At 42.4% G+C, this 16768-nt stretch overlaps 1 protein-coding gene across 2 annotated transcripts in view; it reads right to left on the bottom strand.

Annotated features, from left to right (window-relative positions):
- The window catches only part of chst11 (carbohydrate (chondroitin 4) sulfotransferase 11), an 86339-nt gene that overhangs the window by 23849 nt on the left and 45722 nt on the right, over positions 1-16768 (bottom strand). For both annotated transcript variants that reach the window (XM_070991945.1, XM_070991946.1), the window contains exon 2: positions 2281-2366. In XM_070991945.1, the coding sequence (XP_070848046.1) occupies positions 2281-2366 (86 nt within the window). The remainder of the gene's footprint in view (positions 1-2280; positions 2367-16768) is intronic.

The raw sequence follows: 16768 nt of genomic DNA, 5'->3' as shown, positions 1-16768 counted from the left end.
TCCTCCTGTCTTGCTTTTCCCTTCAGCCACAGCACCACACTGCTGATAGGCTGTCCTCAAACACAACACACACCCCTGATGAAATTACTGTTTTTCAGCCTCAGCAAAAATATATACACTGGCTTCCCTCAACAATGCTCCAAAATGTCCATTTAGGGAAGACGTGGTTTTGCATGATGTAGCCTATAAACTGCACATTGTGTACACTTTTCATCCTTGCCAACCCTTTTCAGTGCATTAAGTTGTGGAATTGATTTCCTACCTTCAAGGCACCCATTGGTTTCAGTTCACTTGCTTGAGATTGGTAATCCATCACAATGAACATTAAGTCGCCTTGCTTTTTTGTCAGAATTACATTATCATTGCAAGCAGGCACTGTCTTGAAGACTCTCTTCATTGATGCATTCAAGGACACTTGGAGGTCTCCGCCAAATTTTTACAGTTTATTACTAGTTAGGCTGTATTTCCTTGCTCAAAAGCTTGAAAGCTCATGGTTTGACCTTTTTGTAGCTCTGTTGGCTGTGATAGCTCTGGAGCACTGTGGCACCAGGGTGCATCTCAGGCTAAAGATAAAGACTAAAGACCATACAGTCAAACTTTGTGAGGGAAAATGCAGGCGAGTGGTTGAGTCAAAAAGTCCATTGCAAAGAGATTACAGGCTGAATTACTTCTTTAACGATGCTCACACACAGTTTATTATTAGATATATTACAGGCGTGCTTACTGTTTGTTTTTTCATGCAAATTTTGGATTGTTTTTGTTCTTTGGTGTGTCCACAGCTGTAAGTGCGGCTATTAGCAATGCATGCCAATACTGCGCCTCCACCTCCCTGCACTGAGAATCAATAGGCTAAACCACACTCAGACTGCACCAATTGTCACTGGGATCATCTCATTTTTCTAGAAAGCAAAAAGCTTATGCCATCGGAAAAACTTGAAAGAAAGCTGTACTGCACTTACGCAGGGGCTTTGAGGTTAGCAGTGACTCAGGAAGCATTATCCTTTTCACAACATTTGCTCTTTGTCTTCCAAATTTGATTTCCTTACAATAAAGCTTACTTTTTGGCAGCCACATCGAAACTAATTTGGCTGCCAACAAGCTCTCTTCTTCTTTAAAACTAATGACTGTCTGCAAGGTAGGAAATAATCCTAAAATGTTTCATGTGATTTGGAGGATTTGGTGGATAAAACACATGGCATTTGTTGTTAAAAGGCTTCATTGTGTGAAACCACCAAAGCAGTTCTTTAAAATATTTACACCTTTTTAAGAGTTTGGTCAAATACAATGAATCTCTAATGGTGATGACACTTTTCCTCACATTTTGACTTGTTAAAGCGTGAATATGGATGACTTTTTACTTTTAAGTCTTGCCCTGTGAAGCTTTAATAGCAGGCTAACCATTAACACTGGGTGTCATGCTAGCTCAGCAAGCTAAGACCTTTGTCACCATCTCCATCTCATTCTGCCATCCTCCCTCTGTCTCCCCTTACTGTAAACTGCCCGATAAAGCAGAAAAGCCATTAAAACCGCAACCCATAATATGCTTTAATTTCATGTCGGCAATCATGTAGTTATAGCAGGTGTCATATTCTCAGACAGCTGCCATCTCTTTTAGCTCTTTATATCTAAATTGTGAAATGCTAAATGAAGTGAGGCTTCACTGGCTGGAACAGACACTGACAGAGTAATAATAGTCCTGCTATTCATGGAGACAAGTGAAGAATACTACCTGCTGATGCTAAACACTTTATTTTAGTAGACTGTTTTCTCTGCTCTGTCCTTGAGAGAGGTAAATCGTTAGACTTAGCAAAACCTCGTCCTTTTTCAACCCCTGTTGTCTCTTCTCATTCCTGAGCTGACTGAAGATGGCTTTGTCGCCTCGGGCCTGTAAAGTTCCCTGACGGCCGGACGGAAGATGGACGGTCATTATGCTAATGCTGTCCCCTGGAGTTTTCATGGGGCAGTCAGTGTGGAAGATAGCTGTCACTTCCAGGTTGACATTCAGGCACTGACGCACTCGTCACAGTCACTAGAGCCTCAGCAACAATCCAATTTTGGGAATAGGGATGATAAAAAAACTTGGAAATCTAAAAACAGACTTGCAAACACAAAGACATGCACAAAAAATGATAAACTAAAGCCAGCTAGGGTTAGCACCTCAGAGGGCCTTGTTGGGTCAAACATCTGCCTGCTGGGTGAGAAGGAGGCTACAAGTAGGAACAGATAAGGGGCAAGAGAGATAGATAGAGGTAAACGAAGAGAAAGAAGTTAGCCTCATACCTGTGTGGGGTTGTAGAGCTCCTGCAGGGCGTTGCGGGACCCTTTCCTACAGCAGCCATCCACCACGAAGGGATTCCTCCGCATGACTGCAAAACAGAGTAGACACCGCTAAGACCTAAGGGTATGTCACACCAACCCCATCGAAACAGCGTTCAGATACATCCTTTCAGACCTTACTCACTCAGGAACCTCACGCTCAAGAATTCTGACTTTCACTGGACTTTCATCATTCATTCATCATTAAAGGAAATCAAAGCTGTTGAGAAGTTGTTGGACATGCATGGGTGATGAATGGACAAAGACAGCATAGGTGTCCCACCATGTTGCACATTGGTTTTCATCTGTCCCTTTCTTCTTAGTCAATTTCAGTATCTTCAAGCTGAAGAAGAACCCTCATGTAGACGCACTGTTTGCTGTGTTTTCTGCAACATTTTTGTCGTCGCTCACTAATTGTGGAGAGAAAAGACTGATGATCAGAAGGGTTATGGTCCTGTGATTCATGCAAGAGTGAAATCTAACTACTCTTTGTTTTGCTGTGGTCTCCCTGGACCTCTCCTCAAGGACGCCACTTTGGGAGCCATTGCTTTAAATGGCCAACTGCAGTGAGAAGGAGGCAGAAAGCTACAGGGATAAATAATGAGAGCAGTGACTATATGCCAAGGGCGAAGCCACAGTTCAGCGTTTGTTTGGCTGGATCTCAGCTCTTTACACAACTCGATACAGAGCAGTAGCTGCTGGCAGCAGTTCAGTGGGAGCAGCCAGCGCAACGCTCCGCCCCCACCAACACACTCTCTCCAATTACTCTGGATGGAAAAGTGCTGAAGGACGGCAAAGGATCGACGGGAAAGAAAATGAAGCGCTAACGAGAAAGCCAAGGATTTAATGGCAGTTTATTCCACACGTCATCTGCCTCATGTTCATGGATGAACATGTGTTGCTGTCATCAGGGCAGCTGATGATGAGAAAAACAAATGATGCATATTCACACTGGATACACTTCTAAGCAGTACATCTCCATCTGTAGACCTTACCAGTCTACATGTTTGCCATTCACATCACAAGTAATTCAGATTTTACAACAATGTGAACAACAAATTGATGCACTGTTATACTTATTTCAGTTAGTGAGTGGATTCTTTTGACCAGTTCAGAACCAATTACTCCATCACTTGATTAACAGATGTACAGAAATGACTATTTGATAATTAAATAAACTGTCAAACTGCAAATCCTCTGGTGGCTCCAGCTTCTCAAGTGTAAGGATTTGCTACTTTTCTCTCTTTAATCTAAGTATATAATGCATGTCCGGATTCTGGACTGTTGGGCGAGAAAGACAAAAAGTTTGAATGATCATTTTGATCCTTTTTGTTTTCAGTTTCTTAATCTGATGCCATGTGCTTCGCATTTTCTCTGGGAAGTTGGGTTTTAGCTGTGGGAGTGTACTTTATACAGTTTTAAACATTTTTCACCTTAATTTCAGTGTTTTTTCCACCAAGCTTTAGTGTCTCACTCTCAGATATGTATTTTTGGCAGCATAGAAGAGGCTTTGAACCAACATTTAGACCTTCATGATGGGTAATAAAACAGTAATGCTCTATTTTACGGACCCATAATTTTGTAATAATTTGGCAGGACTATGTAATTTTACTAATCATTGAGAGCTGAAGTCCAGACATCATCCATTAGCTTCTGTAACAGAATGCAATCTCTTACTGAGCATTTCTTTCATTAATATTTAAAGAGATAATAGAATGTGTTTCTAGAGTTTATATTTATTCCCTATGAGCATCTACTATAACACTCACTATGACAAGTTGAAGCCTGTTAGATTTTAGAAAAGTAACTTATTGCAGATAGTAAAAAAAAGAAACCCTCCCATGATTTAATAATTTACCAGCAACAACTTCATCACAACTTGGTTTCTTCCATATTCATGATATTCACCTACTTAAGCCACTTTTTATCCATAATCAAAACCTTTAACATCATTCAGTCCTCTGCCTGCACCTCAGATCATCTCATTCTGTCAAGCCAATGTTCAACACATGACGGTCTAAGGCTTATTGGAAGTGATGTTTGTTAAAAGCAGCTAAAAAAAAAAATCTGATTATCAGCCATATCAAGACATATGAAGTGAAGCACAGGGTTAGGTTGGCTAAGGTTGTGCTCCAAGGCTTGTAATACGAATGCCAGTGAGATCAGAGGCATTTCTTAGGCTTCATCTGCAAAATGTCACTGAAAGAAACTCAAAACAAGAATAAAGAGATGCAAAACCATTTTGTGTATCTTTCAGTCTGGGTGTCTTGCTCATGTGTAGGTGTGGGGGCATTTTACTCTATCAGTGCCCGCAGGAGCCCATTGACTCATAATCTGTAGCTGATTATACACATTTTCACTCGCGGACATAGTTCTGTATATATGTTTATCTCTCTTTACAATGTGCAGGGGGAGCAGTACAGGATGCAAATTTGCACATCTGCTGTGTAAAGCTGATAATGTCAGAATCCACAGTTGCTCCTCTCCACACCTGCTCATGCGCTGAACTGTAAATTTACAAATCTGTTGACTACAAACATGTAAATCTGTCTCTGCTTTCTAGCCAGAATGCACTCAGGATCAGCGTAATGATGATGTTGTCTGTGACTGTCAGTATGTTCATCTTTTCTATTCTGTTTTCTTTGCTGCTGCAGTGGCCAAATTTTCCTTCAAACATCAATAAGGGCTCGTCTGCTCTTCCTCTCATCTCTCCTCTCATGTCAGAGGAACATCAAAGCAACGAAGAGGATTCACATTTCACAGCAGGCTGCTGATTTTTTAAAACCCTGGTTAAAAATTGAAGAATGGAGCGTACTGAGGTTGTGCTTACCACAGATACACCCAGTTTCCCTGTATATGTGAACTGTAATCCCTCTATTGGCCCAAATCAGATCCATTGACGGAGCCCTGGGGAGCGAGCTGAGGGCTTGTTAGTGTAACGAGCCCCAACAGACAGCCATGACCTTCAAACACAGAGGGGAGGATAGAGAGAGGCGAGGGATGCCTTTACACACACGCACACAGACGCCTGTACGTGCATGATTAATCATGCACACACACACGCACACACACACACACACACACACACACACACACAGTGTGATGAATAACTTTATTGCCACAGCTGGTCCTTAACAATGCAGTTCAACACTGTGTCCCACTGTGGATGATATAAACAGGCAATTTCTGCTTTCTCGGAAGACGAGAGCTGTTGGTGCAATAATGAAATCATGGAATATTTGCTTCTTGGGCCCGCTCACAGAGAAAAGCACAAACACAGCGCCCGTGCGCACACGCTTCCACTCCCAGCAGGCTGAATCAGCAGAGCAGTGGTGATTACTGATTGCTGTGGACACGGGCTTGAGGTGGAGCTCAAGGTAATGGAGATTCAGTCCTGGTGTGAGCGTGTGTGAGATTGCGCCGCACGGCAATGATGGGTCACAGAGCTGTGGTAATATTTATGCACCAGCACTAGTGAGCCTGCTGCTAATGACGACGGATGCCAAAATAAATCAGGGTGGAAGTTTGTCCATGCTGAGTGTGTACACCAGCAGATCCTATACTTCCAGTCATTTGTCCTTCCCATAAGCGATGGCCAAGTTAGTTTCAGTGCATGGAAATGGAGGCTTTGCAATAGACTGAACCAGGTTGTAGCCACCTTTATTGTGGTGCCTCTCACCTGTAAAACTACAACAACAATATAATGCATGTAAATTCTTTTATGTTTAACCACTATGCAATGTCTCAGAGAGGAGATCATGAAGGACTGGCCACAAGCTGATAATGGGGTCACTGAAATAACACTGAATGAAAATTTAAATTACAAATCTCAGTTTAATAGACCACTTTTAAAGTTTCTTGTGGTTCACCATTGTATTTTTTCATCTGATTACAACGCAAAGAATCGAGGATTATAAGTTTGTTGATTTACAATCGAAGCGAGTTACGCTGAGGTTTCATTACTCCACAGCACTTTCACACCCACACGGTGGAGGCTGAACTACACAGCTACGCTACTGTTGTTTTTTACAGCTGTGGTGGTGGCACATGTTAACAATGTATCAATCAAACATTATGCTATGTAGTTAAAGAAATAATTGAGCCATTTTTAATAAGGCAAACTGACAGCAGGGGAACAACAGGAAATGAAGGGGGAGAGAGAGATGGGGAATAGCAACAAAGTGTCATGCTGGAGGAGGATGAACACCATTACTTGATCTCATTTATGGCTTATAAGTGACCTGCAAAGCACTGACAAATTATTTATGATCTATTAATAAAGCTGTTCATTAAAACCTATCAAATCTGTTTAAAAGTGCCACAGAAATCATGAAAATTCCAACTCCAGCTGTGCTGCTACACACTGGAAACAGTGCATTTACATTGAGTTGTTGTAATGGAGTGCAGTCATTTCTCACGGATATACCAACAATAGACTTATATACTGTAGCTCTTCATGCTGTCATCAGCCTGGGCTGATATGATATGGATAGAACTCATCAATATGCTGAATGCTACAATGGCAGTATGAGATATATTTCAATAAAGATTTGGTACATTTTAACTGCGTGCTATGCTTGTACTCACAATGACATGACTGAAGAGTATTGTGTTTGCTGTCCAATAAAGCCAAATAATAAATCAACTTCTCGGCAGCTTTAAAACCAGAAAACAGTAACATTCATTTAAGAACGTGACAGAAAGTGCTGGAAAGACAGATTTCCATGTTTATTGAGACAACACATTATGAAGCATTTCTGAGATAATGTCACATTGCTGCAGGTGCTCCACATTAAATGCCCTTTAGCGATGCCTCCTTGCTTCTTGCCTTGCAGACTGTGCGTCACTGAAATGCTTTTATTGTGAAGGAGTGCTGGAAGCATACAATTTCACCAGGAATTCAATTCATGAATCTCACCTCTCAGACTACTTTCAGCCGTTCGTTCAACCTACTCTGGAGGGTTAGTGTGTCATTCAGCCCAGATTCAAAGCAACCATCTCAATCACCTGCCTGTGAAGGTCAAAGTTCAAAACATTTGACCATTTCAATTGGACTGAAAGTGAAACCAATGCCTGTCTGGGTTTATGCTGATGAGAAAAGCTCATATTTCCAAAATCCCTTTGTCCTCACATGGTGCATAACCCCTCTCCACACACACACACACACACACACACACACACACACACACACACACACACACACACACACACATACACATTACAAGAGTAATATAAATTTTTCCACACAGGCATGGTCGCTGTGCTCTGGTCTGCTCTGATGCCTCCAGGTACACACACAAACACACATCATACCCACAGACAGCAAGCCGACACAGGGCTGAACTGTTTAATCTGTCAGTAATCCTGTCTCTGGTCTGTCTGCTGCCTTCTGACTGTTCCATCCCACACACACACACACACACACACACACACACACACACACACACACACACACACACACACACACACACACACACACACACACTGAAGGCTCTGGAACCTGTATGATGAAGCTGAAAACCAGCTTACAAAGCTCTGTGTGTAACCAGTGTACACCCACCCAGTCAACGGGAACATAAGGTCACCCATATTCCCCCGCCAACACCTGGCTCATTGGTTGGTGGGAATTGAGCTGTAACCATGGAAACCGCTACCCTTCACCATCCTCTCACCTGCACCAGCTGGCTGGATTCCTCCGAGCTGGAATCAGGTAAGGTCATGGGAAAGCAGAACCTTCTCATTTCCTCAGTGCTGACAGGTACTGACTGTGTGCAAAGTACACACATAAACACACTCATGATGATGTGCTAATAGGCTCAAGTATTACAATATATATGAGGCCAGTGTTGTGGACTCAGACTGTCAGCTTTGAAACTTACTCCTCGGCTCATTCTTGTGAAAACTGACCTTTCTGATACCACAGCCAGCAGAGCACTTTCAATAATGCAGGACCGTGTGTCTCTGGAGGAGAAACATGAGTGCTGAAATTTGACCTTTCACCTCCAGAGGAAGTTACCGGAGCTGCAAATCAAAACGACTGAACCTGAAAAATTTTGTGGAAAGTGCACTTTCTTTTCAAAATGGCTTTTCCCATTGACAGACGTTGACAGTCTGAGGATTAATGAGGCCAAAAACATATCGGACAAACACACCTGATGGGTATTCACAGACTACAGCTTTCAAAATCAGTTCATCCCAAACAATGGAAAAGTACATTTGATGCGCAGAACTGTAACCTCTACATTTTCTAACATCTAGTGGTCAGTAGTGGAACTGCACTAACGGTGCCAAATTTATATTGGACTGATGTTGGTGTTGTAGCTGTATAGTATAATATCTCTTACTTTCAGACACGTTCTATTTATTGTTGGTTCTTGTCAGTAGACTAATCTTGATCATGTGCAAGATTTTTGAGGACAAATTAAATGAAACACATCATGTCAAGTGAATTTCAAGTAAAGGCTATCCAAAGCTTGGTTTCATTACAAGTTGGCGGTATAAACTATGTTAAGCATGGCTGTAATAAACAGACCAGAAGAAGAACAATGTTGACAACCGGACACAAGTCGCCTTAGCCACCTGTGAAAAAAATAGAGAGAGATCTGCAGGATTTTTTTCATTTGGGCAAGTTCTAAGTGTTCTTTTGATGTCAGCTAGAACTGGCCATGTTTTCAAGTATCTATATTTGATACTTTCGGCCATGTTTCTGTGAGTAACGGGAATATCTGGGAAGACAGCGGAAACAGCAGTCTTCTCTTTTGGGTTTTGTAGCAGAAACAGCTGATCAGTCATGCATCTCCTGTTTGCTACATCAGAACTTGTTCTGCAAAGGTCTTTCCGTCGTCCATTTAGCGCATTCACACTTTCCATTAAGCTCTTTGAATGTGATATTTCAAAATTTGCATAGAAACACCTCGACAGAAACACGGCTGCTGACACATAACTTTACAGAGCTCCATTTACCATCCTCCCCCTCATCGCCCCTCGCGTTAATTCTCTGAGCGCTGACCCCGCCAGGCTAAACACCAGCATCCCAGTCTGCATGTACCCTGACGGTAAGAGACGCTCCACGGGCTCCGCAAACATCCACACATCCACCGCACCACAGCACACGCACACACAGCTCAGCTTTCATGCTCTACTTTCATCAGACTGAGCAGGGATACTGTTCTGCTGACAGCCCACCACCTCCTCTCCTCCTCCTCCCTGTCACCGTCACCTGCTGCTGAAAACGCTCCGAAATGCTTCGATTTCAAGTTTATTAGTCCTTTTAAAAGAAGGTGGAGAGAAGCTGGGGCGCTTCCAGCTCAAAAGAATGATCAGACCTCTCCGTCATCCACTTAGAACCAGAGGGAACACTTAAAGGGCTCCCCAGTAAAACTTAATGCGCCCACACTGCTTCCCGAAGCACGGCTCCTCTAAATGAAGCTGCAGTGTTCCCAAGAAGTTTGGAAACAGATGGATTTCATAATCCACTTAAAACATCCGACCAAGCGTCTTTGATGGCTTTGAAAGGACAAAACGAGAACACCATCCAATGCCGCCTCTGTTAAGTAACAGCACTGGAGACCGACGCGGTAGATCATGAGCAGTGAAGAATATTAGAGAATGACATATATTTGACATCGTAAGGTTGGACAAACAGCGCTCAAAACACCCCACAGCACAGTAAATAACAATTTTGGTAACCCTGATAATGTCTGTTTGTTGATAAGAGCGTCAGATGTCAATTCAGCCCAGCAGTCAAGCCTTAACGTTACCTAATGCAAAACCAGCACTGCAGTCGGTAAATGTTGCACCGCACTGTATTTTCTCAGCGTTTGATTGCACACAAGGCGCCCTATAAACAGCAGGTCCGCTCCTGCACATGCCCAGTACAGGCCTGCAATCACGCACAACATCTGCCGCCATCGCTCAGCAAACGATTAGAGGCCGCTGGAGGAGGATTAATTTGTCACTAATCTTACCTTCACAGTGGGAGAGGGCGGAGATCCACTTCACGCTGGGCCGCCCGCACATCAGCCACCACACATACACACATGCAGGGCTGATTGAGTTTAAACACTGATGTACAGTACACCACTTTATGGCTGTGTGTGTGTGTAAGTGTGTTTAGGGCTGTTATCATCCTACATAAATCTAAGTGCTGCAGCCTAATTGGGATTTAAATGAACAATGCAAGCAGAGCTGAGAAGTAGAGATACAGGTGATTAGCAATGTTGGCACAACTTCATTAAACAAAGCTCAATACCAACTTGGAGAAGTGATCAAATTTTATGTGTGAGTGTTTGTATGTATGTAAAACCAATCAAGTCCAGTGATGATTGGCTGCGTGCGTCTCTTCCCGCTTAGAGTGCTCAGTCTAATCCTCTTAATGATGATTACTGACATGACGATAATACACAAGCAATTACAGTTGCAACAGTCGTCACCTCAGGCTCAGAGACAGAGTCAGGAGGAGAGAGGAGATCAGATATTCCTCTTAACTACGTTTCTGCTCTACTCAGCTTTATCATCAGAGTGTATCATTATAATCCCACAAGCTTTGACTGACAGCTATGTGGCAAGAAGTGCCAAACAGTGGGACAATAGGATAGACTTCACATTGGGAGAGCTTTGGAAACTGCTTCACGGGTAACAAAAGGATATTTTTGTTGCAAAATGTTGCACTATTTAAAAAAAAAAAAAATAGACCATCTCATGCAGGTTATGGTATCATCATATCAACAAACAGCAACAGCTAAAAATGTCAGTGAGAAAAGCAGAAATAATCCAGCCTACAAACACCATCCGATCCTAAAAACTGTCAAAGGAAAGGTTTTAAAAACTGTCTTTGAAGAGGCCAGCACACTCCTTCTGAGGCATTTTTTGGGGGGGAATTACTGTACAATACACTATAGCTTTGATCATACATGTAAACTCACCATGAGGCAGCATTCTATTAGCGCCTGCTACGAAATTCAGACTTGACTATATCATTATTATAGAAATCATATAAATTAGTTTAGTCTTAATTCCATTTGGTAAGTTCCTACTGGAGATACACAATTAATGCTATGCTAATTGAATGTTTTGGGCATATGAACATATCACTAAGAAAATGTAAAGAAAGTATAATTTTGAAATAAATGCAAACAATCAGGCAGACAGAATCAGACTATTCCTCATTGAAAATACGTGTGATTAATCATGTGATCACATGACTCCCTAACAATTACTCCAACGCTTGCTGTCACCAGCATTCAGTTACTTGATAAATATGTCTCATTCTTCACTTCAAGTCATTTTTTTGTACTTCTGCATTGACTCTTTACAACATTCTTAAATTCTTACAAATTTAATGAAAACGGGCCTGTCTTTGCATCAGGAGTTATCTATCTTGCCCCTCTGCCTCTTGCGGGCATCAGTATCCCTGGAAACATTAGGATTAGGATTATTCTGCTTACTTAAATATATGGCTTTTGCAGAAAATACTGCCTTTAACCAATTCAACAAATAAAAAATCAGTATTCTCCTATCACTTATCACTGCGGTAGCTATGCAGACCATCCACTTTTTAGACTTGTTCAGCTAGCTTAAAATTAATTGAATATCTAACTAAGTAAAATTATGATCAGTAACCTTGAAAGAAGTTTAATAATGATCCTTCAAGATTATTTATATTGAATAAGAAAGATAAGAAATTACATTCTTGAATTGCTGCTTTGCAGTGCAGCACTTATGGACTGGCTACATGCATTTCTGCCTGCATGCACACGCTGACAGCATGCAGTCTACTGAACATCCTACAGTCAGTCCACACACAGAATGTGTACAAGCACGCTTTTTCACTTTCCACCATGTTAGCTGCCAATATCTTCCTGCAACACCATCACCAAGAGAATTTCCAGCATATTTATTGTACAGTAGTTGGCAAATGAACTGATTCCAACTGCGAGAGAGAGAGAGTGTGTGTGTGTGTGTGTGTGTGTGTGTGTGTGTGTGTGTGTGTGTGTGTGTGTGTGTGTGTGTGTGTGTGTGTGTGTGTGTGTGTGTGTGTGTGTGTGACAATAGAAGAGGAGAGACAGAAGAATGCCAGAGCAGCTGAGACAAAGATAGCTCCTGACAGCTTCTGAAACATCTACATCATAACACAAGAATGGTGAGCCGGGCTTTCGGGCCTCTTTTAACACATCAGAGCCGTCACTGGAGAACAACGCGCAGCGGCAGATGCAGCAGGTCAGGAAGAGGAAGAGTGAAGATGAAGATGAAGACTCACATCCAGTCTCTGAGCAGGCATTGAAAGTTTCACTCAGACAGGCTCTGCATCGTCCTGCCATGGGCTTTCATTCATTTCACATGAGGGATTCTGTTTCTGCATTCATGTTTATGCATGAATCCTGTGTGGATACACTGCACTAACACGTACTGGAAATATGTGACGGTATGTATACATAGATAATGCACATGAAACCTGAGCCCAGTGTGCTGTGTTTTATTTTTAATCATACATCCACTCTTTTAGTCATAGGATCAAGGCTCAATAGTCCAGGATGCAATGCAGTCTCTAAAATAATGTGTCGGGTGATTCTGCATGGCTGATGAGATAATTTATGGATCCTGAAAAACATGTTTAATGAATACAGTCATTATTATGTTAGAATCTTTGGGACAAATGTTGTTCCTGCGAAGTAAATAATACATTTGCAGCTTCAAGGCTTCTTCCATTAATTATCTCAATAATTAATGCCTGACGAGAGGAAATACACTAATTACTTGGTATTTAATAAAATGATTATGCTGTGAGAGTGTGGATGCAGTAGGAGATCTCAGACAAGCATGGCTTCAATTCTGGGGGGCGATGATAACCCAAGGGGTGCGTGAGAATGACTACAGTGTCTGCGTTTCTTTCTTGGCCTGTTCATCCCTCTTCATGACTTCTTAAAGGTCATCCAAAGCGGAATTGAGGTTAAGCGTGTCACAGGATTGCGTCAATATAGAAAAGAAAGTTGAAACTATCGCCTTTCTTTGAAACGTCAAATGGCAACATTGCAACTGAAATGTTGAGTCACATAAGTGGCTTTTAATTAGTCTCAAAACATGCATAAAACACATTAAAACCAAGAGCATGCATGTGATACGAGCGCACAGAACAGCATCTGTGAGCGAAAAACCCTCCTCGTGAGGGATCAATGGGAGAAGAATCCTCGTGAGGGAGGGTTTCTGCCACGCATACACAAATGTGGTCCCACGAGCTCAACGCTCATCCCCCAATCAAAGGAGAGGAGACATCAGCCTCTGTCTATTCTGTTTCTGCCCCCAAAGACTCAAAAGTCAACTCGACGAGCGAGTGTTGAGCAGTGGTGAGTGCGTAGGGAGGGTCAAGCTCACGCTCATCACAGCTCCAGAACAAGTTTTGATTGATTCTTGACCTTGGAAATGTGCACTGTGTCTGCACTAAAATACTCCACACTCAAGGTTGACTTACTAACTTCTCTGGAGCATTTGACTGTACCCACACCCTCCTCAGGAAACTGAACTTACTCACACTCACCAAAGAAGGCCGTGGCATGGCTTCCATGCTGACCAAAGGCTTCCAGCCCTTTCACGCTCCCCATCAGTGATCTGTGCTCAGATATGAGGGAGGACAGTGAAACACTGCTTATCAGCCTGGCATCAAGTTATTCTGAACACTAGGTCAGAACACAACAAACAAACAACAAACAAAAACAGGTCAAAGAAGGTTGTAAAGCACTTGCTGCTGCTTCTAAATCTTATTGCTGTGAGCATGTTTTATGATTGAAGACAACCTAAATTAGCATGACACCATTTTTAGCAATTCTCAGCTTCTCCAATCTGGATTTGTCATTTGAGAATGTCAGAGGATCCTGTTTCGAGAGATTTTTGAGTGAATAACTCAAACTGAACAAAGTGGGGGCAAACATTCAACAGCAGCGTACAATGTGTTTTTGGTGTACCAGGAAAAGTCGGTCAAAATATTAAGCACTAAAGGTTTAGCTCACCCAAATTACCACAAGCTATTCTATTCTCTATTTCCCCCTTGTGTCTAACAATGCAGGTAGTGATGATTTTATTTTTCCAGGCTCAAGCTACCTGTGTCTGACATTTGTACACAACATTACAGACAAACTTTTCATCGCAAGGTCTGTGGAAAGAACTTTTTTTTTGTCACAAACCAAATTCCATTCCCCTCGGCTGGAGGCTGAGACAGAAATCTCAGACGCTGATATCTCAGAGACCGATATCTCCAAACCTGGACAAATGTAGGCAGACCTATCTGCATGCCTAGACACCACCAGGGGTAAATGAAAAAATATCTTTCTGTTATTTAGGTGATCTGACCCTTTAAGCCTGTGAGCTCCTGTCCATGACGTCATCTCCCCACTTCCACATCTGCTCGTTCCCAATGTCCCAGGACCCCTGAGTCATAGCTGCCTGACCGCTCGCTGCCTGACTCAACATTCCCTTCACTAAAAAGGAAAGGAATTCATACCCAGTAGCCTTAAGATGGGAACCATGACCACAGATGTTCATTTAACTCTTTGTGACTCCTCTATGACACACATTGGTTGAAAAGCAGTAGGTATTTAGAGAGTCTTCAGATTTCAGCTATTTACAAGATAAAGTTTCTGAACCAGACTTTAGACCATTGTCAGTAAAAGCCTCCCTTTTAATCCTAAAAATGGAAATTTGTTGAGTTCAGTGATATTTTATTGGTGGAGAAACTATATCATGCATTACTGCCTTACTGTTTTCCCAAACTTTTATTCGATAAGCAAGAAAATAAAATATGCAAACAAAATAAAGTTTTATAAGGGATCTCTATCATCTCAGAAGTTTGCAATGCAATAATGGTTTCAGTAGGCGGAGGGAGACGGCGGCAACGTGGACTTAATGGAGCTCAAGGCTTTGATGGATGGCAGGAAGTCAACAAGTGATGACTGTTTATACTCCTCCCCTCCCCAGACACACACACACACACACACACACACACACACACACACACATATATACAATCTGACTGAGTGGAAGCGGAGCAGTGGTGAAATGCGGTCAACTGTGGGCCGATTCAGTCGGAAGGTGGCGAAGCGTGGAAGAGACCCAGTCACATGAGAGGGGCCGACCAGGGCACCAGAGCAGACGCTGCAAAAACCATGAGACCACGGGATGCAGACACTGCAGGGGGGAGTCACGAGGAAGGAGAGAGGACAGACTTCTGCCTGGATACAGATGGGCAGACCGGAGAGATCAGAGTGAACTCACTGAACCTCCTCTCACACGCCCTGTGGGAGTCTCACACACTCCAACACACACTTCATGCCTTGCACCCTCCACCTCGCCACACTCCACCCTGCAATAAAGAGTGTGAATGAAAGCCAACATGAACTAAGTGAAGAAGAATAAAACGTGCTGGGATCAGATGGAGGTATCTGATCCCTGAGGCTTGACGGCAAGCTGACAAGCGGAGCTGTCATCCGCAAAACATCACAGACCGGCGGGCGAGGCAGGCAGACAGGCAGCCAGGCGGACACAGAAGGCCTGGAGAAGCCTCAGATGATGCACGGCGGCAACAAAGCCACTTAATTCCCTAAAAAAAACTACAGAGTAAAATTATCTTTGTCTTCCCTGGTCCTCCCTGCCTGCACTCCAGGGTCTTATGCATAAAACATCTAAAGTTGGAGAAACGCTCTGAGTTGACGGGAGGTCATGAGTAATTCATGAAGGTTTTTAGCCGAGAGATTCCTTCAAGGAAGGGGAGATATTGAGCAGTAATGATGACGACATGTGGCGGCAGGCTGTGTTCAAATGAATGGAGCTGTGCGTAAAAAGCACAATTTACACGTTAACGTGGGTAGAGAATACAGCAAATATAAAAACTGGTGCAGCTTAATAATTGGATATACTCCTAAAATCTGTGACGTTATAAATGACTACATTAATGGATTTATTCATACTTAACATTAGTAAAAAGTCATAAGTTGATGCATGAATAACTACCAGCACAGCCATCTTAATATTAAGTTATTTCACATTAATCAGGTGATTAGCCTTTATAAGTATAAGTGGTTTATAGTGAAATGGTACAAAGCATTTTATATTAAAGTTACAGCATAGATGAAAAAATAAGAGTCTACAGCTTTGCTAGCAACCTTGCAGCAGCAGTGTATTAAGCTAAATGCTACTATGCTCACAGTGACAATGGCAACATGCTAATAGTTAGCAGGTGTAATATTTATCATGTTCAACATGCTAGCTTATTAACCTTTGCTAATTAACAAAAGCACAGCTGAGGCTTATGGGAAGGTCATTGCCTTTGCAGGTATTTAGTCACAAAGCAAAGCATTGGACACATTAGAACTTTGACCTGATAATAGCTCCAGATGGAAAGGTATTATAATTTATTCTGAGGGGATCTTGAATGCGTGTACTACATTCCATGGCAGTCCGTCCG

The sequence above is a fragment of the Chaetodon trifascialis genome, chromosome 22 (assembly GCF_039877785.1).
Source record: "Chaetodon trifascialis isolate fChaTrf1 chromosome 22, fChaTrf1.hap1, whole genome shotgun sequence".
In the NCBI taxonomy this organism is placed as follows: Eukaryota; Metazoa; Chordata; class Actinopteri; order Chaetodontiformes; family Chaetodontidae; genus Chaetodon; species Chaetodon trifascialis.
Note: the sequence above shows the minus strand (reverse complement) of the source record. Positions and strands in the feature narration are given on the sequence as shown.